Here is a 24,788-nt window from a genome sequence, read left to right on the forward strand (position 1 = left end):
CCAACATGGTCCCTGCTATCAGGAAACAAACTTACAGTCTAATGAGGAAAATAGATATTAAACAACTAAATGCACAATTATTATAATTGTATTTGTGAGAAGACCTCCAATGGAGAAATACTGGGTACTGTTAAAACATGTTAAAAGGTGGGTGAGTGGGGAACTTGAGCTAGCCTAGGAGGTCAAGGAAGTCTTTATGGAACTGCTCTATGCATAGGCATTAACTAAATGAGCAGGGAGAAGGATAAGCCAGCATTTCAGGAACAAGGAACAGCATATGAAAAGGCACGAAGGATTATTGCGCATTTGAGGAGCTCTAAACAAAGGCCAGTGTGAGCAGAGCTCAGAAAACAGGAGAAAAAGTGGTATGAGATAAAATCAGAGAGGTGGCGAGACACCAGATCATACAGTGTCTCATTAAAGATTTGGACTTTTATACTAAGAGCAATGGGAAGCCAGAGATAGAATGTGAGTGAATGATATGATAAGATTCAACTTAAAAAAACTCTCTTCACAAACATATATTGACAGTTGACTATTAACAAAAGTCTAAGGGCAATTAAGAGGAGAAAGAATAATCTTTTAAACAAATGGAACTGGATACTGATATACAAAAATCAATTCAAAATGGATCATTCTAAGTATAAAACTGAAAACTATACAACTTCTAGAAAAAAAAAAACACAGGCTTTTAAAAACATAGTTTGTGATGTTGGGTTAGAAAAAGATGTCTTAAATCTGAAACCAAAAGCTTAATCCATAAATAAATAAATTGATAAACTGGACTTCACAGAATTAAAATCTTCTGTTCTTAAAAAGAACTATAAGGACCTCCCTGATAGTGCAGTGGTTAAGAATCTGCCTGCCAATGCAGGGGACACGGGTTTGAGCCCTGGTCCGGGAAGATCCCACATGCTGCGGAGCAACTGTGCCTGTGCTCCACAGCTACTGAGCCTGTGCTCTAGAGCCCGCGAGCCACAATTACTGAGCCCAGGGGCTGCAACCACTGAAGCTCGCGTGCCTAGAGCCCATGCTCCGCAACAAGAGAGGCCACCGCAATGAGAAGCCCGTGCACTGCAAGGAGGAGTAGCCCCCACTGGCTGCAACTGGAGAAGTCCCGCACGCAGCAACAAAGACCCAACACAGCCAAAAAATAAAATAAATTAATTAATTAAAAATAGAACTATAAGACGATGAAGACAAACTACAAATTGAGAGAAAATACTACTGAGTCATATTTCTGATAATGAGCTTGTATCTAGAATATATAAATAACTCTAAGAACTCCATAAAATACAAGCAGCCCAATTTTTAAAAAAAATAGGCAAAAATTTTCAGCAGAGTCTTTACCAAAGAAAATATACAAATGGCAAATAAACACATGAAAAATGCTCTACATACTTATTCATTGGAGAAATGCAAATTAAATGAGAAATGCTTACACATCAAATTAGAATGCTAAATTTAAAAAGACTGACCATACCAAGTGTTGGTGGGGATGTGGAGGAAATGCTGGTGGGAATATAAAATGGCACAACTACTTTGGAAAACAGCTTGGCAGTTTTTTTATTAAGGCAAATATATACCTACTCTGTGACCCACCCATTCCACTACTAAATATACAATCAAGAGGAATGAAAGCATATGTCCATACAAAGATGTATGTATGTACGTTCATAAAAGCTTTATTCGTTATAGCCAAAAATTGTGAAGAAAACAAATTCCATCAACAAGCTAATGGATAAACAAATTTTGGTACATCCATACAATGGGATAATACTTAGCAATACAGAAGAACAAATTACTGATACACATAAGAGCTTGGATGGATATCAAGGGTATTATGCTGAGTGAAAGATGCCAGACAAAAAAAGATGATAATTTTATTGATATAACATTTTGGAAAATGAAAACGAATCTATAGTGACAAAAATGCAAACTTTTGATTGCCAGAAGGGGAGTGTGGGGAAGGGTGGAGAGAGGAAGTAAAAAGGTACACAAAAGAATTTTGGGGGGTGATGAATATTTTCACTATCTTGACTGGGTGATGGTTTCATGAGTGTATGCATATGGCAAAGTTATCAATTTATACAACTTTAAATATGTGCACATTATTGTATGTCAATAATACCTTAATATGGTTGTTTTAGAAAATCCCTCTGTAATAGAAAGCCCAGGAATAGACCCACATAAATGTAGTCAACTGATCATTGACAAGGGAGCAAAGGCAATAAAATGGAGCAAAGGTAGTCTTGTCAATAAATGATGCTGGAAAAACTGGCAATCCACATGTAAAAAAATGAATCTAGACACAGACCTTACACTCTTCATAAAAATTAACTCAAAATGGATCACACCTAAATGTAAAATGCAAAATTATAAAACCCCTAGAAGATAGGAGAAAGTCTAGATGACTGTGGGTGTGGTGATGCCTTTTTAGATACAACACCAAAGGCACAATCCATGAAAGAAAGAATTGATAAACTGGACTTCATTAAAATTAAAAGTTTTGCTCTTGAAAGACAATGTCAAGAGAATGATAAGACAAGCCGCAGACTGGGAGAAAATATTTGTAAAAGATGCATCAATAAAGGACTGTTATCCAAAATACACAAATAACTCTCAAAACTCAACAATAAGAAAACAAACAACTGGATTGAAAATGGGCCAAAGATCTTGACAGACACCTCACCAAAGAAGATATAAAAGATGTTCCACATCATATGCCATGAAGGAAATGCAAATTTAAACAGAAATGAGATACCACCACCAGAATGGCCAACATTGGAACACTGACAACACCAAATGCTAGTGAAGATGTGGAGCAACAGGAATTCTCATTCTTTGTTGGTGGGAATGCAAAATGGTACAGCCACCTTGGAAGACAGTTTGATGGTTTCTTACAAAACCAAACACACTCTTATTATACTATTCAGCAATCATGCTCCCTGGTATTTACCTAAACAAGTTGAAAACTTATATCCACACAAAAACCTGCACATGATGTTTATAGGAGCTTTGTTCATAATTGCCAAAACTTGGAAGCAACTAAGATGTCCTTCAGTAGATGAATGGATAAATAAACTGTGGTACATCCAGAAAATGGAACATTATTCAGTACTAAAAAGAAATGAGCTATCAAGTCATGAAAAGACATGAAGAAAACTTAAATGTGTATTACTAAGTGAAAGAAGCCAACCTGAAAGGCTACATATTGTATGATTAATACAATACATATTGTATAATTCCAACTATATGACATTTTGGAAAAGGTAAAACTATGGAGTCAGTAAAAACATCAGTGGTTGCCTGGGGATGGGGGAGATGAATAGTTGGAGCACAGAGGACTTTTAGAGCAGAGAAAAATCTCTGTATGATATCATAATGATAGATACATGTCATTATACATTTGTTCAAACCCATAGACATACAACACCAAGAGTGAACCCTAATGTAAACTATGGGCTTTGGGTGATTATGATGTATCACTGCAGGCTCATCAGTTGTTACAAATGTATCTCTCTGGTGGGAATGTTGATAATGGGGGAGGCTATGCAAGTGTGGAGACAGGGGTTATATGGGAAATATCTGTGCCTTACCCTCAGTTTTGTTGTGACATTAAACTGTTCTAAATTTTTTTTTAATTTTAAAAAGTCCCTTTAATTGCTCAATGCAGAACTGACTCCAGGAAAGTAAGAGTGGAAGGAGGAAGCCCATTTACAGTGGTCCAGGTGAGAAAGGACAGTGCTTTGAACTAGGTTGACAGTAGCAGAGATGAAGAGAAGTAGGCAGATTTGTGAGATATTTAGGAAATAAAGCCCACAGGACTTGGAGAATGTCCATCATTTTCCAAAGGTCAGCTCATCCTGGCTTCCCAGAGCAAGGAACTAGGGAAAATTTTATTAACAAAGCCCCCTTGAAATTGCAGAGGAAGCCCATGGCGAAAACATACCCTCAACTCGAATGTCCTGAGAAGACACTACTGATTACTTACGTGGTTGCTAAAAATTGCAAAGAAGAAAAAGAAAAAGAGAAAGAAAGATGGTACAAGCACATAATTTATGTAATAGTCTCCAACAGTGTCTCTTGATCTTCTTTAAAGCAATGGGAGAAAAATAAGATTTGAGATTGGGGATCAGAACTCAAAATTCAAAATAAAGTATAAGCTCCTGTTATGTTCACAGTAGTTAGTCTTCCCTGACAATAACATAAATGTAGACAGCACCACCTTTAAAAATAAAACATAACAGGATGATCCTTCAGATTTGTACAATGCTTTCCTGTTTATAAAGTTGTTCCATACACATGATCTCCTTTAATTACCACATCAGCCTTTTAAGGGTACATATTATTGGCCAGAATTTTATAAGAAAATTTTGAAGACAATTTTGGTGCTGTGAAAGCAACATGAATTTTGGAATTCTTCAGACCTGGGTTTGAATGTCTGTTGGGATGCCATTTATTCAACGGGCAACTCTGAGGAATTATTTCTCACCTTATTTTTTTTCAGGCTTCTTTGCTTATAACTACCCTCCTCACCTCTGTCCATTGGATTTTTCACTATCACTAGTGAAAAATAGTGATATCCCTCCATACCCACCCTCTATGGAATGTAGATACCCACCCTCCATATCCACCTCCATACCCACCCTCTACGGAGTGTAGATAAGAAGAAAACTCACGTCAGTCACAGCACTCTAAATTGTCAGTGTTTGAAAGACTGTCAGGTCCAGCTTCTATTTCCTCCCCTCCGCATTTCACAGAGCAAGAAACTGAAGCTTATGTAGAGGAAGAGATTCATTGTTAATCTGTAGACAAACTTCTGGCTTTGAGACCTATGTTATTTCCATTTCACTTTCCTGCCAGCCCAACTTACTTAATTCTCTTTGAGGAACCCTTGTTAAAAGCTTTGGTGGAACTAAAGGTTTTGATGACTATTTAAATAACGTTTTCAAAGTATCTGTGCATTTCAATTACATATTCTTGTTTTCCATGACAATAAGGAATTGAGAATTAGCCCTGTTACAATTTGACATCTCTATGAATGACTGCTTCTTTACCATAAGGAGTATTTTGTGAGATTCTTTACCAACAAAGGGTGTATATCTGAGATATGTTCAGGCAGGGGTGAAGTCATTAAAATCCCAGAAGATAAGTTTTCACCTCCTCAGGTGAAAAGCTCCTCAGGCTTCTGGAAGTTTCATTTATAGCCCTTTTCTAAGTTCTCTTGACATTGATGAGTCTAGCTAAGATAGCAATGAGATGGAAGACTAGTTTAGGTTCTACTAAAGTGGAACATAGTACAAATTATGTCCTTGCTTCAATGTCTTCATCTGGAAAATAGAGCATATCATGCCCACTCTTCCCTGCCTTTAGTATTGTTACTTCCTTTGGTCATGGTAAGTAAATTCCCATTATGCTTGGCTGTGAACAAGATAAGATTCTGTAGAAACCTGTAAAAAGCAGAACAGGCCCACGTGGAAAAACTCCACTTGTCCTCTGGGACAGACAGTCCCTGCCCAGATCCAGAAGTCTAAGGAATTTAAAAGCTAGGGAGGCCCAGGGACCCTGCTGATACCAAGGGACACCTCCTTCCCTATAGATCTACCCTTTCATTTTCTCTACTCTTCCATTCACAACTGCCTCTCCATCTTTACACAGGGAAGATGAGACCTCCTCCACAAAAGAACAGTTGCAATAGCCCACATGACCTTCCACTCCTGGTTGTCTACTAAGAGGAAGAAAAGCAGTCCTATATAGGTTCCATTCCTTGAATACTGCAGTTTGCAAGCTTAAACTATGCAAAAGCAACTTGGAAAAGCAAGTGCCTGTATATAATCAAATGTCTGCAAAACCCTGGACAAAATCAAGGTCTCTATGTACATGACAAGTGTTTCTGGAGTTTACGTGTTTGCCTGGTTTTCTGGGTGATTTTCCTTTGTACATCGGGATAGGTGAGAAGTGTGTGGTAAGAGGCCATTCCAGACAGGAAAAAGGGAAGAGAAGAGGATAGAGATTACCTTTGGTTCCCAGGCAGAGGGTTCCTAGAGCAACTGATACAGTGCCACGAGACCCAATCTAACCCTATGGAGAAATCTGAAAGGTTTCAACAAGTATAGGCTGGCTTGGCCATAGCTTGTTCCTCAGTTTGTAGGAGACCCTCCCGTCTGCGCTTTTCGGTCTGCCTTCCCTGAACATAGTCCCTCGCTGAAGGAGATCTATTTCCTCTATACTTCTATTGCCCTTTCCCACTCCCTCCCCCCTCCCACAAGTGCACAGAGTCTGTTTTGAAATTGGACTTCAGAACCAAATCAGGCAAGTACAGGCCTCTGAGAGTTCGGTAGCCCTGTCGTCAAAATAAAGCTCCGGGTTAAAGCTTCAGCCCCGACGCTTAAAACCTGGTCCAGGAAAGCAGGAGGTAGTCGGGGAGCTGGGGTGCTCCTGGGCTAGAACAAGCCTCTCCTGCCCTCACCCACGCTGCGCCAGCACTTGTTTCTCCAAAGCCACCCGGCTTTAGTGGACGGTGAGGGGAGGGGAGAAAAGCAAAGGAGAGGGGAGGGAGAAAGGAGGTGGGAAGGCAAGGAGGCCGGCCCGGCGGGGGCGGGACCCGACTCGCAAACTGTTGCATTTGCTCTCCACCTCCCAGCGCCCCCTCCGAGATCCCGGGGAGCCAGCGTGCAGCGAGAGCCAGAGGGTCCGGAGCAAGCCTGGAGGCAGAGGAGGCGACGGAGGGAAAGCGATCGAGCTAGCTGCTTCAGTGTGGGACAGGAGCCGAAGGGACGCACCGCGTCAACTCCAGCCGGCTCTGGCGACAGCCAACGCCTCTTGCGGCGCGGCGGCTTCGAAGCCGCCGCCCCGGAGCTGCCTTTTCCTCTTCAGTGAAGTTTTTAAAAGCTGCTGGAGACTCGGAGGAAGCGAGGAAAGTGCCGGGTAGGACTGACGGCTGCCTTTGTCCTCCTCCCCTCCACCCCGCCCCCCTCCAGGGTCTCCTGTCCTGCTGCTGCCTCCGCCTGCTCCTCTCAACCCCCTCAACCCCTCTGCAGTCAGCCCAGTGCAGCCAGCCCGAGTTTGCAGAGAGGTAACTCCCTTTGGCTGCGAGCGGGAGAGCTAGCTGCACGTTGCAAAGACGGTTCTGGGGTGCCAGGAGACCGGGGAGCCGCTTCAGCACTGCAGCCAGAATCTGGCTGGTTAGGCGGTAAGCAGGGCAGACCCCCAGATTCCTCTTACTCCCTCTCCACCTCCCCCTGCACGCCGCTTCCCCCTCCCACCAGTTTGTGGGGCCAGAGACCAAAGGATGAAAAGGCAGTCAGGACTTCAGTAGCCCCCCCAAAAAAAAAGAAAAAAGAAAGAAAGAAAGAAAACAACAACAACAAACAAAACCCCAACCAAACCCAAACAAACAAAACCCAATAGCAAAACCCAAAACAAAACAAAAAGAAAATAACCTGGTTCCTATTTGCACCTGCTTCAGTGGACACCAAATTCAGAAGGCAGAGGGTTTTCCTCCCCACCCCCCTTCAAGATTTGAGCATCTTTTGAATCTACCCTCCAAGTATTCAAGAGCAGATTGTGAGCCTACCAGGGAAGATCCTGTCCAGCGCGTGTTTCCTCTGCACGAGACTTTGAGGCTGTCAGAATTCTTTGGAGTTGTTACTCCCGCAAGTTTCCTTTTCCCGCAGGTGGGCAACTAGCTGCAGCAACTACGCATAGCAGCCTGCTGAACTCTTCTCAGCAAGAGAAGGGGAGCAAGATAAAGGAATTGGGTGGAAGGTTCACCCAAGCTTAAGGATGGAGGTGCAGTTAGGTCTGGGGAGGGTCTACCCCCGGCCGCCGTCCAAGACCTACCGAGGAGCTTTCCAGAACCTGTTCCAGAGTGTACGCGAAGTGATCCAGAACCCGGGTCCCCGGCACCCTGAGGCCGCGAGCGCAGCACCTCCCGGCGCCCGTTTGCAGCAGCAGCAGGAGACCAGTCCCCAGCAGCAGCAGCAGCAACAGCAGCAGCAGCAGAGTGAGGATGGCTCTCCTCAAGTCCAGAGCAGAGGCCCCACAGGCTACCTGGCCCTGGAGGAGGAACAGCAGTCTTTACAACAGCAGTCAGCTCCCGAGGGCCCCCCGGAGAGCGGCTGCGTCCCAGAGCCGGGAGCTGCCTCGGCAGCCGGCAAGGGGCTGCAGCAGCCACCGCCAGCACCTACGGACGAGGATGACTCAGCTGCCCCATCCACGTTGTCCCTGCTGGGCCCCACTTTCCCCGGCTTAAGCAGCTGCTCCACCGATCTTAAAGACATCCTGAGCGAGGCCGGCACCATGCAACTTCTTCAGCAGCAGCAGCAACAGCAGCAGCAGGAGGCGGTATCTGAAGGCAGCAGCAGCAGCGGGAGAGCGAGGGAGGCCACTGGGGCTCCCATCTCCTCCAAGGACAGTTACCTAGGGGGCAGTTCGACCATCTCGGACAGCGCAAAAGAGTTGTGTAAGGCAGTGTCGGTTTCCATGGGCTTGGGTGTGGAGGCATTGGAGCATCTGAGTCCTGGGGAACAGCTTCGGGGGGATTGCATGTACGCCCCGCTCCTGGGAGGTCCACCGGCTGTGCGTCCCACTCCTTGTGCCCCGTTGGCTGAATGCAAAGGTTCTCTGCTGGATGATGGCCCGAGCAAGGGCACCGAAGAGACTGCTGAGTATTCCCCTTTCAAGGCAGGTTACACCAAAGGGCTGGACAGTGAGAGCCTGGGCTGCTCTGGCAGCGGCGAAGCAGGGGGCTCCGGAACACTTGAGCTGCCATCCGCCCTGTCTCTGTACAAGTCTGGAGCACTGGACGAGGTAGCAGCTTATCAGAGTCGCGACTACTACAACTTTCCGCTAGCCCTGGCCGGGCCGCCGCCCCCTCCACCGCCTCCCCATCCTCATGCCCGCATCAAGCTGGAGAACCCCCTGGACTATGGCAGCGCCTGGGCGGCCGCGGCGGCACAATGCCGCTATGGGGATCTGGCGAGCCTGCAAGGCGGGGGTGCAGCAGGACCGGGCTCAGGCTCACCCTCAGCTGCCGCCTCCTCTTCCTGGCACACTCTCTTCACAGCCGAAGAAGGCCAGCTCTATGGGCCCTGTGGCGGAGGCGGGGGCGGCAGCGCAGGCGAGGCAGGGGCTGTAGCCCCATACGGCTACACTCGTCCACCTCAGGGGCTGGCGGGCCAAGAAGGTGACTTTTCCCCACCCGATGTGTGGTATCCCGGCGGCGTGGTGAGCAGAGTGCCCTATCCAAGTCCCAGTTGTGTCAAAAGCGAAATGGGCCCCTGGATGGAGAGCTATTCTGGACCTTATGGGGACATGCGGTAAGTTTCTCCTCCTAAAAATGTCTTTAAGCCTAGAGGCAGTCCTCTCCTCCCCGCGCGAATGCTCTGTTCTTGGGCGAGCTGAACAAGCTTCCACAGAAAGGGCCGCCCTAAATCTGGAGCCTTTCCCTGGACTCCTGGCCTACCAAAGATTCGACCTTTGCGCTCTGAACCCCCACTGTGTGCTCCAGTCCCCACCGCTGTGAGCCCTGGGTGCTGGTGCAAGCCCTTCCAGATTCCTTGACAACCCCCGCCCCCCACCAGCCTCCAAAAATCTTCCCTGCCACTTGGTACTCCATGTCCCGCGGGTTCCAAATTTAAATCCAATTGCAAGGGCCATCTTCCGAAATAAAGCCCTTAAGCCCTCCACTACTTCTCCTTCTCCCTGCCCCCAAATCAGAGAACCTGGACAAGAAATATGGGCACTTTCTCCTCTTAAGGTCTGTTAGGGATTGCCCCCCGGCCTGTGGCTGGTCTTGGCAGGTTAGAGGCAAAATAACTGACCCAAGCTTTTCTCAACCCGCCTCCTCCAAAGAGATGAAATGGAGTATGGGATTACGGGGAGAAGGTGATCTCTGGGTTCTGAGGGCCGCTGTGTGAAGAAGGGGTGAAGTCCCTTTGCTGGCAACAAAGAGGACTTGCCCCATGGTTGGAGGTCAGGAGAGAGACTCCAACCAGGCAAGATTAGAGCAGGCAAAGGTAGGGGAAAGCCAAATGACCCCTTTCCTCATAAACAATGGGCAGGATTTGCCCTCACAGGTTGACGATGTTGGAACTACATGGTAGTGTTGGTTTTCTCTTGTAAAGTGTTTATTTGCTCTATGGATTACAACAGATCCACAGTTCCTACTTTGAGTTTGCATTAGCTCTATAAAGAGGAGAATGTTCTTTTAATGAACAATTTAACCAGACTTGAGTCTGACTTACAAAAGTGTTGGGAAAAAAGTTTAAAGGATTTCCTGCTATTCCAGTGTGCATAGAAATCTGCTTTTGTGAGATTAGGGTTTACAAAAGGAATAGGGCTTTTCAATATATTCCTTCATTTTAAGGACATACTTGCATTTTAAAACATTATATGTTACCTCTAACAAATTAAGTAATAACTGTTAGGGACCTATGAGCCTTAATCTTGCCCAAGAGTTTTCATTAGGACATGAGAAAAGTGGCGGTCAATTTCATCTTGCGTGTTAAAAATTCTTACTTACCACAATTGAGCACTTTGGAGACCACCTTAAAGATTTTTTTCCCAGCAAACTAAGATATTAGTTTATCTCCGTGAGGGAGGGAATATTGACTGGGGAACTAACTCCTCAGATCTGCTGGGTGCTGATGTCCTCATGGATGCTGATGCCTTGTTCCGTGTTTCTGTAGCTATTTTCTTTACCTGTGACTTTTCAAAACTTGTTAGACTTAGCATCTTTGTTTGGAGACTTAAATCCAACAATTTGCTTCCTTTCACTGATGCTTCTGTTCTTGGAAGGTTGATAGCACAGTGTTAGAAAAGAAAGAGGAGGATAGGATTTCATAAAATATTTTCTGGGCTACTGAAGAAACAGCTTCTAACCAGGCTTTATATTTTTTAGGTTCTTAAGGTTTGGCTTACAGGATTTTCAAAGGCTTCATTTATATTGTCAGTCTTTTCTAGTTAATTTGAAGTTTTTTTGTTTTTTTTAATTTTTGCAATGTGGTTATACTGTGGGACAAAAGGTCTTCATTTTATAAGAACAGATTTACTTGCTAGAGTATATTTTTTTTCCTATGGCGGTTGCTAGTCAGCGGAGCTCTCTTCTACTGTGAACTATTTTTTTTTTTTTGGCGGGGTTGGGGGGAATGTATAAGGTGCTTCAGTGACCTGCCCAGTCACTGGAACCGTCCTGTCCCTCTTCTGTATGCCTCCCCCAACACCCAAGTAACTCAGTTAACAGGGAGGAGATGAATGATTCCACATATTTGTTGAGATGTGTGTGTGTGTTCGAAGACATAACCTGAAATTTTCAGAAAGTGGCTACAGAGAGCTTTTAAATAGTTCTTCCCATCAGGTGTGCAGTAAGCTAGGGGATTTTATCCCAGGTCTTCATGGAAAAACTTCTCTATTTCTAAAACCTGCATAAATTAATGACATCAACTAGTGAGACATTAGCAGTACCCGAAGAAAGTACAAGATTATTTAATCTTTCCTGGTTTGTGATTGCTGCACTGGTTATAGGAATCTAGTGAAAGGGAAAACTGGCATTCCTGTCTTGTGTGTTGACAAAGAGTTTTCATTTCTAGGACAAAGAAAATCCTTGAATCAGGTTTTTTAAAATTTATCAATTTCATCAGAATTCAACCAATCCCAATCTAAAAGTTGGTATTTTCTTACTTTCTCTTTCTTTCCCTCACTTTGTAGGGGCACAGTTTGGTGAAAGGCAAGGAATTATTTTAAGCCAAAGCTAGAGCTTCCACCCTCTCTGTATTGCATGCATTATATGCCAACTTTGAGTTAAAAATCTCAACATTCTAGAGACTTTCAATAATCTGTTGGATTACTCCCTTTTCCAATTGTGTGTGTGTGTTCATACACGTTATTTAATTGTAGGGTTTTTTTTTTTAACTTAATAACTTCTGGAATAGCTCTGTGTTCTTATACATCTACAATATTTCTGCTGAGAGGAGAGAGGCCTAAGGTGGTCCTTTAATTTTTTTTTTTTTTACTTATTTTAGCATGTGGTATTAACGGAAGGAATAATAAAAAGTGATAGGGCTTGTGTGAAACCCTGATAATATTTTATGGAGCTGTCTTCCACTGTGATCAAATAAGACTACAACTTTGTTAATTGACCACTGTCTCACTTGACAGAAGTAGGGCCCTTTATATCCCAGCAAACAGCATAATAATATGACAAATATTTATTCTTGGGAGATGAGACCAAGGGGAGCCTGTTCAGGAACTAGAGTTGGGGTTTAAATAAATTATCCAGATGCAAAAAGCATTTTAATTTTTCTCTTGATAATTTGTTCTGGTTTTCATAATAGGTAGTATTTTAGTAGTGCTTTGAAATCGGCAAATCCTGCCTTTCTCCATTAGTTATTTCAAAAGAAGTCACTTTATTAATTCCGCTTTCCATCTCCTCTCCTCTCCACAGTTATCAAGTGACTTTTTATGACTATCTTGCAAGGAGCAGTTTGTCTTTTTTGTAAATCTGAGTTTTGCTTTGGGAATGACGCTCTCTGTCCATAGGCCTTCAGGGTCAATATGTTGGAAAGAAACATCCTTTCTTCACGGTCAGCAAATAACTGGTGAGTTCTGTCTGGATACCAGTAATCAGAACCTGAGGACCAGATAGCCACACTGGGTGGTACCCCATTTGAAAATATGTGCACGATGTAGTGATAGAATTCTTCTCTTGGTTGTCCACAGAGTATCTCTCTCATCTTGGCCAAAGGTTAACATCAGTGAGAGACATTTTTGAAGAAGCTTGCAGCTTTCCTGTTGCAGGGTCACTTAAGGGTGCTTTCTTGCCAGTGCTAATTTTGCCTCATCAGACTTCCATTCCTTTTAGGCTGTAAACTTTGATATTAATATATTGAATTTGCTGGCTGGCACATTTCATTTTCTTTTTTAAATGTTTTACCTCCCTGTAGTAATTTTCTCATCTGGTATACATATATGTATTTAAACCAAAAAATTCTTTGGTCTCCTGACTCTTACTTGTACTGTGGCTGCTCTTGGTGGGATTATGTGAGTTGGAGTTAGGGACATGGACAATTTTATTATTATTGTTTTTTACGGTGATATCAAGACTACCAGTTTCATTCAGAACTGTGCTAAGCAGAAAGCAGAATGCCGGCTGGTTGTGGTAAGCAAGGGGCTTATTTTATAACCAAACCTGAAATCATGATTCTGAAAAATAGAAAGCGAATAAAAATCAAGTTTTGTGAGGTTGGTTGGAGAGGGAAAAGGAAACCTCTCCCCACCCCCTACCTCCACCATTTTCTCTTTGTCCGCAGCTTCCTTAAGTGCTGCCTGTCCCCGATTTTCTTTCTTTCTACTCCTTTCATGCTTTTGACATTGAAATATAGACATTTTTTTCTACTTTTCAGGATATTTTTTCTCATTACACCTGTGGCATGCTCCTAAAGAATTTTTTTTTTAATCTGGTGAGTAACAGATCAGATCAACCTCAGCACCTTTCTTTTAAGACTAGATGACTTGAAGAGATTGCAAAATGAATAGATGGGCTTTTTTTACCTTAAGGTTAGAGCCTGATTCAACAGTTGCTGAGGGAGCTGAACTAGATGGCTTGAGGACTTGGTGATTTAATGAAGTATTTTGCTGGCTGCTGTCTCTGTCTCTTTTTCTCTGTCTCTCTCTGTCTACTGGCTATTTTGGCAACGTTTGCTCAAAACCTGAGAATAACTGGACCCTCTCGCCTCTGAGACAGCTCTGTCTGGGTCAAACTTCTGCAGTGCTTTCACAAGTAGTATCTGATCTATATGTGACGGTGCTTGCTAGAATTGTCTGGCTGGGCTAATATGGTGATGCTATATGTGAATTCATCATTTTAAAAAAAGAAAGGTATTGAAGAAATTATTCAACCTCAGAATTTGCCTGCCAGCATTACATCAAGTTCTGAGATGTTGAACTCAGCGTAAGTTATCCTCATCCTAGGCACAAAGTTGACCTTTTTTCCCTCGTTGCTTGTAAAGCTCCATACAGTTATCAGTACTGGTTGGCATTTGCCATATTGAAGAGAATTATGAAATCTCATATTTATATAGCACTCTTTTCAAAGAAAAGACCCAGCATCTTCCGGTTTATTCACTAGCACTCATGTAAATTTGAGTAAGCCAGGAGGGTGCTTAGTGAACATCCCTTTGCTAGTTGAGGGAGTAGAAGTTGTTGCATTTTCTATAACATTTGTTTACCATAGGGAAACCTCTCTAGAGTGGCACTTCCCAACTTTTTTTCTTGAACTTTCCCACCTGACAGATGATGTTTTAGATTTTTGCTCTGTAAGGGCTACTTTTAGTGACTGCTGCTGTGATTTATGCACATTTCCTTGCACACTCATGAGTGCTGCCATCCCTTCTCTCTTACACCAATTCCTGTTGCCAACCTACAGGGCAGAGCAGTGTTGAGAGTGGCTCATCTAGATAAGCTTATAGCTCTGAAGTGCTGGTTACTTGAGAATGCTGCCAATTTAGATCATGCAGTACCTGAGTTTTATTTTTTTTAATCAACAGCTTTATTGAGACGTAATTCACAATATGTAATTCACCCATTTAAAGTATACGTACAATTCAATGGTTTTTATTATATTCAGAGTTGGGCAACCATCACCACAATCAATTTTAGAACATTTTAACCACTTAGCAGTCAAACCCCACCCCAACCCTGAGCAACTATCAACCACCAGTCTACTTTCAGTCTCTATGGATTTGCTTATTCTAACGTTTAATATAAATGGAGCCATGCAATACGTCACCTTTTGTGACTAGCTTCTTTCATGCAGAATAATATTTTCAATGTTCATCCATGTTGAAGCACATCTCAATACTTTCCATTTTATGGATGTACCTCACTTTATCTATCCATTCATCAGTTGATGGACATTAGAGTTGTTTCAACCTTTTGGTTATTATGAATAATACTGCTATGAACATTTATGTACAAGAAGATTTTTTTTTATGAACATGTTTTTTAATTCTTTTGGGTACATACCTAGAAGTGGAGTTTCTGGGTCATATAGTAACTCTGTGTTTAACCTTTTGAGGCACTCCCAAACTGTTTTTAAAAGTGGCTACACCATTTTACAATCTCACCAGCAATGTATGAGGGTCCGATTTCTCCACATCCTGCCAATACTTCTAATTGTCTTTGTAATTATAGACATCACAGTGGGTGTGAAGTGGTATCTCAAAGTGGTTTTGATTTGCATTTCTCTAATGACTAATAATATTAAGCATCATTTTTTGTGCTTATTGACTGTTTGTATATCTTCTTTGCAAAAAAGGTCTTTGCTCATTTGTAATTAGATTATTTGTCTTATTGAGTTGTAAGAGTTTTAAAAAAATATATTCTAGATACAAATCCTATAAGAAATTACAATTTGTGAATATCTTATCACATACTCTGAGTTGTCTTTTCACTTTCTTGATGGTATTCATTGAAGAACGTGCTTTAAAAATTTTGAAGTCCAATGTACTTTTTGTATGTAGCTTGTGATCTTTGTATCATATCTAAGAAGGTTTTGCTTAATTCAAGGTCACAAAGATTTACACTTAGGTCTCCTTCTAAGAGTTTTATAGTTTTAGCTGTTAAATTTAGGTTTTTGATCAATTTTGAATTAATTTTTATGTAAATATCTAGTCACCACAGCACCATATGTTGATTCTTTCCCTATTTAACTGTCTCAGCACCCTTTGTGTAAAATCAGTTGACTGTAAATGTTTTTTTCTGGACTCTGGGCTATATTACAATACATTGATCCTATACCAATACCACGGTGTCTTAATTACTGTAGGTTTTTAATAAGTTTTGAAATGAGGAAGTGTGAGTCCTCCAATTTTGTTCTTCTTTTTCAAGATTGTTTTTGACTATTGTGGGTCCTTTGAATTTCTGTATGCATTTTAGGATCAGCTTGTCAGTTTCTACAGAGAAGCCATTTGGGATTCTGATAGAGGCTGCATTGAATCTGTAGATCAATTTGGGGAGTGTTGTCATCTCCACATTAAGTGTTCTGATCCATGGCCATGGAATGTCTTTCCATTTATTTATGTCATTTTCACTTTTTTCAACGTTTTGTAGTTTTAAGAGTATAAATTTTGCACTTCTTTTGTTAAATTAGTTCCACAATATTTTAATTTTTGATGCTACTATAAATGGAATTTTCTTAATATCCTTTAAAATTGTTCATTGCCAGTGTATAGAAATATAACTGATTTTTGTATATTGACTTTGTATCCTGCAACCTCGGTGAAAGTACCTGAGTTTTGAACCCCTCTGGGACTTAAGAGGCAAAAGGTTTCTGCTGCTGTGTTGAAAGTTAAAGCATACTTTGTTTCATCCTGTATGAAGGCTGCATAAGGACACTGTTCTCAATTTTTCTCAACTGTGAATTAGAATTGGTAATGCCAGCCCCTTCCTGGATGAATAGAAGAGTGTCTCTAAAATTTTCAGGTCTTCAGAGAACAGTAGAGAAGAAACATATTAATAAGGTTTATGCAGTTAGTAGTCCTCTTTTTGGTATTTGGATTTGGAAACTACTAGCAAGGGGATGAGGAATAATAATTTCTATGTACTAAACTAACATGAAGAGGTAACAGATGCAAACTAAGCCAAAGAAATCACTAGCTAGCTGTATTTGGCTTATGTTTAGGTTTGTGTAAGCAGCTGGAGTCATAATTTTATGTTTTTATATGTTGTCCTTTAGATAAGGTAAATGCCACCACTCCTTCTGGTGTGTATTTGTAGATGAAGAAGTGGTCCATTTACTCTCATATAATTTGGGCTTCTTTTCAGGGATGTACTCTATAACCATAAAAAAGAGATAAAATTTACCTATAAAGGGATTGAACTTTGGTCTTATTAACACTCTAGGCTAAGGGTCATATCTAATCAGCTATAGCTATTGTGTCCTGAAAATGGTAAGTGAACGGCAGGCCACTGAACAAAAGGTCCTCTTGTGACGTAGTTGTCTTTAGAGATGACCCTAATAAAGTGATTTTTAAAAAGTATTCATCAATCAACCACTTTTCATTAAACACCTGCTATATGCCCATCTGTGTACTAGAGAGAGATCAGGGTAAAGGGAACACAATTCAGGGAGAATCTGGAGATCACTGCCTTCAAGGAGCTTATAGCTATTAAAACAAAAATAAAAACAAAACAGAACGGCAACACCATGATGCCAGTATGATGAGATGCTGGATTGTATGGTATGTATTTTTTAAATGCAGATATCCAAAAAAGAAATGGATCAACATAGGTGGAAGTGGTCAACAATATTACCTGTGGCTGCTTTTTATCGTTATGGATGAGGTTGGGACATGATTTAACTCAAGCAATAGATTATAGGTCTTGATGAATATTTCAGATACCAGAAGGTAGTAATTCTGGAAAGACAATGAAGAGTGAACTCAAGTAAGGGGTTGGAATCTATTTCTCTTTTTTCAACAGTGCCACCCCAGTCAAGTTAGTTACTAGTTACTTTCTCATTTTTGTCTATATTGTTGCACTTGCTGGGAACATGTTTCCATGTCTTTGACTATACAAGTCTGCAATATATGAGGAATTAATTAAAATTGAGGGTGATTAATGGGTCTAAGTTTGGCATGAGAGCCAATAAAGATGCCCAGTGTGGTGGTCAGATCAAGAATTATTATTCTGCTCTCAAGTTTTCCATTGATAATGGTGGCTTGCTTTAAGGTTCTGTATAAATGGGGTTTCAGGGTGTTGGTTAAGGGAGAGAAGCAAGGAGCACAAGTCAGACAATTCTGGGAGTAAGGGGAACATGAAAACTTTTTTTATAAGGCCTTTGCTGAATTAGATGATGTAGCTTTAAAATGGCCAACCCCTTAATTATGGGTTCTGTTTTGTGCAAATTGAGTGTGTTCCTTGCTTGTGGAAGTGTAGTCTTACTATCTGGCCGCTAGGGGGACTGCAAGTGTCCTGTGACAGGGTTTCCCTGGAAATAGTTGGCCTCCTTTGGTGGATTCAACATATCACAGGATAACTTGAGCCAGAACCACCTAGTACCAGACAATAAATAAGCTACAGTGGTACTTAGTATTTTATCTGGGATGTTCTTTTCCAAAGTGCAAAACATTTTTAGTAGCACTATTTGACTCCTTGACACCTTTTTCTGAATGTAGCGCAGGGAACAGTGACATTGGACATATTCCAGTAACACTTTACAGTTTACAGAGTTGTTTCATATTCCATTATTGCATTTCATCCGCATTTCTACCGTATACAAGTAGCCAGGTTTACTGTGTTTTAATACTCTCCATACTATTATAATACTGTCATTCCCATTGTAAATATTATGTTCAGAGAAGTTAAGTGATGTGTCTAAAGTCAAACAGCTTCAAGGTGACAGAGTTGGGATTTCAGCCCCACTCTTTGTTCCTCAAATCAAGTGTTCCTTTTTTATCACACAGGTCGCTCACCTCATAGATAGGAAATAGGAGAGTCAGAGAGGCAAAATAACCTTAACTAGTATCAATAGAAATTCATGAAGCTCTTAAGGCTTCTGGGTCTTTTATCCACTTACTGGACTGATGGATTGCCTTGTGTGGGCATTCAAATTGCCAACAGTCTTGCCATCCTACTTTATAGACTGCATTTATTCGACAAATACTTACTGAGCTTTTTATATATCAAATTCTATGCTAAGCACCTATGACACAGCAATGAACAAGGCAGACAAAAATTCCTCCCTTCATGGAGTTTACATTTTAGTGAAAGGAGACATGTAGAATATATCTGATGCTGAAAAATGTCATGAAGAATAATTTAGCAGAGTGTGGGGAATACGGATTGATAGTGGGAAGGATTATTTTATATCTGTTGGTCAGAGAAGCCCTTACTGAGAAGGTAATATTTGAGCAGAGACCTGAAGGAAACTAGGAAGTGAGCCATAGGGATATCTGGAGTTAGAATATTCCAGATACAGACAACCGCAAGTAGAAAGGACCTGAGGCAGGAGCATACTTTGTATGATGGACAATAGCAGAGAGGCCTGTATGGCAGTTTAAGTAAATGGAGAGTGATAAGAGATGAGATCAGAGTTAATAAGGGACATCTCAGGTCTTCCTTAGGACTTTGGTTTTTACTCCGATATGGGGAGTCATTGGAAGATTTTGAATAGAGGAGTAACATGATCTGACTGATATTTTAACAGATTCTCTTCTGCAGAACATCCACCACTCTTTGATATTTTATACATTTGTTTGTTTACTGATTATCTGTGTGGAGAAAACACTGTAAGAGCAAGGGAAAAGCAAGGAAATGAGGCTACTGCAGTGATCCAGGTAAGAGATGATGGTGGTTTAGACCGGGGTTATTGGAAGAGGAGATGAGAAGTAGCTGGATTCTTGATGTGTCTTCATGGTAGATCCTACAGCATTTACTGACAGATTAGATACTCGTTGTGAGAAAAAGAGAGATGTCAAGGCTGATTGCCAAATTCTTGATCTGAGCAATTTGAAAAATGTGATTACCATTTACTGAGATGATGAATATTGTAGGTAAAGCCGGTATGTGTGTGTGGATGGGTAGGAATCAAGAGTTTGATTTTTGATGTATAAAGTTTGAGTTATTTGGTGAACATCCTGTTGGCTTCTTCTCAGTTTTCATGCAGTGCCCTTAGCTTTCTGCTTTTCAAGGAGGTTAAAACCTTAGAGACCACCTAGATCTTTGGTGCCCTCTCACTTCTCCCCTTTTGCTTTATAGAGGCCTAGAGAGGAGTGGAGTCTTGTCTAGTGAGAAACAACAAGCTGGCAACATAACTAGAGCACAAACTCAGTTCTCCTGGATTCCAGCTTGGTGCTTCTTAGCGTTATTCTAAGACCTCATTTTGGGGGTGGTGTGAGTTTCTTCTTCTTGCCCAAACCTTAAACCAGGTAATTAAACTAAATAATGAATAAAAACCTAGAACACCACGCAAAGTGGCTGCTGCCTTCAATCGAACCAAAATATTGTTATGTTTTTACTGAACCACACACCAAAATAATTTATCCATGAAAAACACAGTAAGCAGACTTTTAAAGACCACTGAGCTTTGATCTAAGCTGAAACTTACAGAGATCTGGAACATAAATGGCCTGAGATTGTAGGATATTAGAGTCTATGGAATGTGGGAAACCATCTTGTCCAGTTTGGTCATTTTATGAATGAGGTGCCTGAGGCAGAGAGATGGAAAGGAATTTGAACAAAGTCACACAGAAAGCTAGTTTCTTTTAGTCAGAGCCTATTCTGAGGGTTAGCTGTCTGTTGCTCCTTTGGACAATTCTATGTTGGAAAAGTGATTCCCCACTCAGAACAAAGAATTATAATAGCAGTAATAATGATAGCACTTACTATGTGCCAAATTTTGGTGCCTTACATGGGTTAACTAATTTAATTCTCACAAAAACCTTGGTAAATAGTCCCAGAGAGGTTAAGTGACTTGCCCAAAGGTCACACAGCTAGGAAGTAATAGAAGTCTGGCTTGTAACTGCGAGGTTCTAACCACTGCTTAGTACCAACAGCTTCTCAGATTAGCTAGTCATTCACCTCTACTATCCCAAAAGACTGGTGACTAGGGTGACCTCATTAAGCACTGACCCTATATAGTCCGCTGATCCTCACAGAATACCTGAGTTCCTGGTAAAGTGGAGGTGGAGGGACATAAAGGGGGTGGTGGGAAGAAGTTGATCATTTACAATAGGGATTGGAAAGCAGAACTACAGGAATTGTTGAAAAAGGCCTGGAGATTCCAAGGTGGTTGAAAATCTCAAAGCCCACTACAAACCTGGGCAATGCAGTGCCTGCTTAAATAGGAGAGAAACCAAGGTAAGAAAAATAAAATAGCTGATTTCTTGAAGTCAGGAACTCTTTTATGTGTTTTACATGTGTTAATTCATTTAATTCTCAAAATAACTCCCTGAGGTAAGTACGATTATCATTCCCATGTTACCGGTGAGTGAATAGGAACAGAACAATTAAGTAACGTGCCCAAGGTTATAGAACAAGTAAGTGAAAGAGACTATATTAGAATCTAGGTAGCTCTGCTCCTCAACTTATATTATTTTCCACTACATTTAGGGAAAGGAGTGCTATTCATATTATAGAATTTTTTTTTAATGCAAAAACGTGCCTGAGCTTCAAACATTGAGCAACTCTTGTCCTTAAAATACACCAGCTTCTTTTAAGGACTCTTAGGAGGAAAGGTACTTATCCAATGGCACATGGTGAGTAATTAGTAGAACCAGAGTCTGAACTCGAGACTCCAGACTGCCAAACCTCTTTGCATTTTATCACTCTGTTTCCATTCTCACACTGACTTGTCTCCCTTTATTCCTCCTTCTGTATAGCCCTGCCTCTCACTTTTTTAAAATTAACTTTATGCATCAGCAAGATTGGACAGAGAATGGGGAGAATGATCAGAATCCATGTCCCACCAGGCATTGTCAAAAGGAACAAAAACGTCAGGAAAAAATGTCAGCATATGGGATTTGCCCTAAGTAAGAAGGGGAACTTCCCAATATGAGAAAAGGCTACCTCTGTTCTTCTAGCCCAAATTGGTTCTGCAGGATTCCATAGGAAGTCATGAATATGATTGTCAGATGACTTTTTTGTTATTGTGGAAATGGAAGAAGGCCACTATGAAAGTCTGCTTCTCTCCAGATATTTTTTAAGGAAGGTGCAATCTTCCCACTCATATAAGTGACAACTACTTAGGAATTTCTTTTGAAAATTGGCAGTACATAAGAGAAAGCATCTTTCCAAAAGTGTCATATTGGTCCACTTCTCTGAAGCATTGTCCAACCTCTGACTAGATGATGAGGTCGCATAAACTGAGAGTTGGGAGTAAGATGGAAACTCCTTTGATGTTTGGGTGCAGAAAGGATTCCAAAACATGTTTTGAGTCTGTTTACTTTACCTACCCCTCCTTCCCTTTCATCTTTGTTTAAAAATACAAAGGTTAGCAAGTGTGTAGTCTGTTGGAGTTTCCAGTTGTTCATTTGAAAAATCTGTTTGATCAGGCGTTTAAATAAAAAGGACCAAATTATACTGAGATATTTCAGTCACCAACTACCTAATAATAAGCCAAAAACCTTAACCATACTCATATTTTTGTATGTCATTTTCTTTGGACACCGGCTAAGCCTTGCTGAGGTGCTAGATTGACTCAAAATGTGCCATCATCAGAGATGACCCCACAGTGTGTGAGAAAAGCTGCACTGGAGGCTTTGGGAATTAAGGTAGTGAAACGATGTGTTGTTGTTTACCAAAGCCTTCTCCGTCATTCCCTCTCCCTGAGTTCCAGTCTTCATCACCTCTTGCCTGGATTAGTGCAGTGACCTCATGCCTGCTCTCCCTAGTCCTCTGTGCTGCTCTCTGATTCATATTGTATTCATCCTACCAGATTAACTTTCCCAAGGGTCAGTTACAATATTGTTAGTGTCTTCCTTTAAACATCCATTAGTCTATAAGCTCCTTGAGGGTTAGACCTCTGTTTAATTTATCTCTGTATTCTCAATGCTTAGCACAGAAGAAGCCTTGCTGAGCAGTTGTGTAATGCATGTTTGAAATTGCAGTTCCTCTCCATTTGCTTATAGGTTAAAATACAAATTCTTTAAGTCTGGTGTTCAAAGCTTTTCATTATCTGTATTACTTTTCCAGCCTCAAGTCCTATAATTCCCCTACAGAAATCTTTAACTCCAGCCACATGGATCTGTCACCTTAAACCGTTGTCACTCCTTTTTTCTTTGAACTTGTTGTTTTTCCTATTATTCCTTTGGCCTTGAAGGCTATCCCAATTTTAATACTATCTATTTTTCTAACCTTAGCTCAAATATAGTCTCATATGAGATGAAATTTCTCATCCCCTAATCCATTGAGAAAGTTATCTCTGTGACATGATATGGTTGAAAGAATGTAGGCTTCAGTTTTCTTCATCTGTATACTAGTGCTCGAAATCTCTAGATTATAAGACTTTTGCAAGGAGATGATCAGATGATGTGATACTTGATGGATGTCAGGTATAAGTCAAGAGTTAGTGCTTAATATCTTTTAGATTCAGCCCTTTTTTCCTTCTCCATTGATATATACTTAGTTATTAAATTATAATTATTTATATGCTTATCTTATATATCTTTTTAAATTGTACTCTCTTTTAGGGCAAAGGTTGTTTCATGGATATATTTGTGTAAATTATACAAAACACATAGCTTAGCGTTTGGCTTATAGTAAGTATTCCATAAATATTTATTTATTCAGTGAATCTGAGCCAATCGTATTAAGTGCCAAAAACAAATAATGGATTATAAGTTCAATTAATAGAAATATGGGATTCAGAATAAAGGAAGTGAATTCTGGTCAGACCATATTTACAATGTGGTGTTCAACCCCATTTTTCATGAGGCATCTCCTCTTGTAAAGCATGGAGAAGCTGAGATGCTGAGTTGGGTATGGGAAGGAAGGTAGGGAGCAATGGACATAAATATTGTCTCAATATATCTGAAGGGCTGTCATGGAATAAAGGAGTTAGATATTTTCTGCAGTACCCCAAAGGGCAAAACCAATGAGGATAGATTGCAGTTCAGTAAAAGGAAGACATTTTCTCATAGTGGATTCACCCTATATTGGAAGTTTCCAACAAGGACCAAATGAGTTTTGGGGTGTGTGTGTGTGTGTGTGTGTGTGTGTGTGTGTGTGTTTGTGTGTGTTTATCAAATTAGCTGCTAACATTTCATGTAAAAATTCAGATTTCCAGTTTGGGAAATGAAGATCTGGAATTATTGGGACTACATTCCTGCGTGACAATAACCAGCTGGAGGTGAGAAGCAAGTGCTCCTCTAGATGTAGCATGTACTTTCCAGTTTATCCAGACACGAACAACCTGCTTTATTCATTTAAGTTCCTTGCTTGACTGTTCTAGGCATTTGAATTTGCCATCCCTGTCAGATCAGGGACCTGGGCAAATCTTGACAGCCTTCCTTACCCCAAGGGCTTTTCCTCCTCATCTAGGAGGGACTAAAGAAAAGTACAAGGGATGCTGCAATCAGATCTGACTTGGCTTTCAGTTCTGGCACAGCCATTTACCAACTGTATGACCTTGGGTGAGTAACTTAACCTCTCTGAACGTCAACTCCTTCATCTGTGTAACACTCTCCTCACAGCATTACTGTGAAAACTAAATAAAACAACTAGATAAAGGGCATGCCACTTAGTAGATGATGAAATACTAGTTCCCTTCTTCTTATTCATGGCACCCTTTATGTCCATTGGGAGTATCACATAAGTAGTAAAATAACCCTCATTGAAGGCATTCAAGAAGAAGCTGGACTTGTTGGAGACCATGTATACAGGGAAGAGGTTTCAACTCATAGTAGGTGATTTCCACAGTCAATTTCTAACAATTTAAAAGCCTATCAATAACTCCAAAATGCCCATCTGGATGATTTTAGACATACATCGCAGAGTTAGGGACTTTTAATAAACAACAGATAGGATGAGGGCTCTTGGGGAAAAAGTTGGGGTCAGGGCTAAAATATAATGTGTTGACATTCAGGAATAGGCTTTGGCACCTGACAGATTTTAGTTTAAATCCTGAGTTTGACAATTACCCACTGTGTGTTCTGGGCCACTTAATCTTATTTTCAGTTTCCTCATTTATATAATGAAGATATTAATACTTCTCTCATTGGGTTCTTGTGAGGATAAGTGAGATAATGAATGTAAAAAATCTTGACCAGTGCCTGGCCTAGAATAAA

The 24,788-nt window shown here is 41.0% G+C and overlaps 1 protein-coding gene across 2 annotated transcripts in view; it reads left to right on the forward strand.

Moving 5' to 3' along the window:
- Positions 1–2,710: 2,710 nt before the first annotated feature.
- The window catches only part of AR (androgen receptor), a 186,638-nt gene continuing 164,560 nt past the window's right edge, over positions 2,711–24,788 (forward strand). For both annotated transcript variants that reach the window (XM_082444933.1, XM_082444934.1), the window contains exon 1: positions 2,711–9,323. In XM_082444933.1, the coding sequence (XP_082301059.1) occupies positions 7,789–9,323 (1,535 nt within the window). In that variant the 5' untranslated portion in view covers positions 2,711–7,788. The remainder of the gene's footprint in view (positions 9,324–24,788) is intronic.

The sequence above is a fragment of the Balaenoptera physalus genome (genome assembly GCF_965194825.1).
Source record: "Balaenoptera physalus genome assembly, chromosome: X".
In the NCBI taxonomy this organism is placed as follows: domain Eukaryota; kingdom Metazoa; phylum Chordata; class Mammalia; order Artiodactyla; family Balaenopteridae; genus Balaenoptera; species Balaenoptera physalus.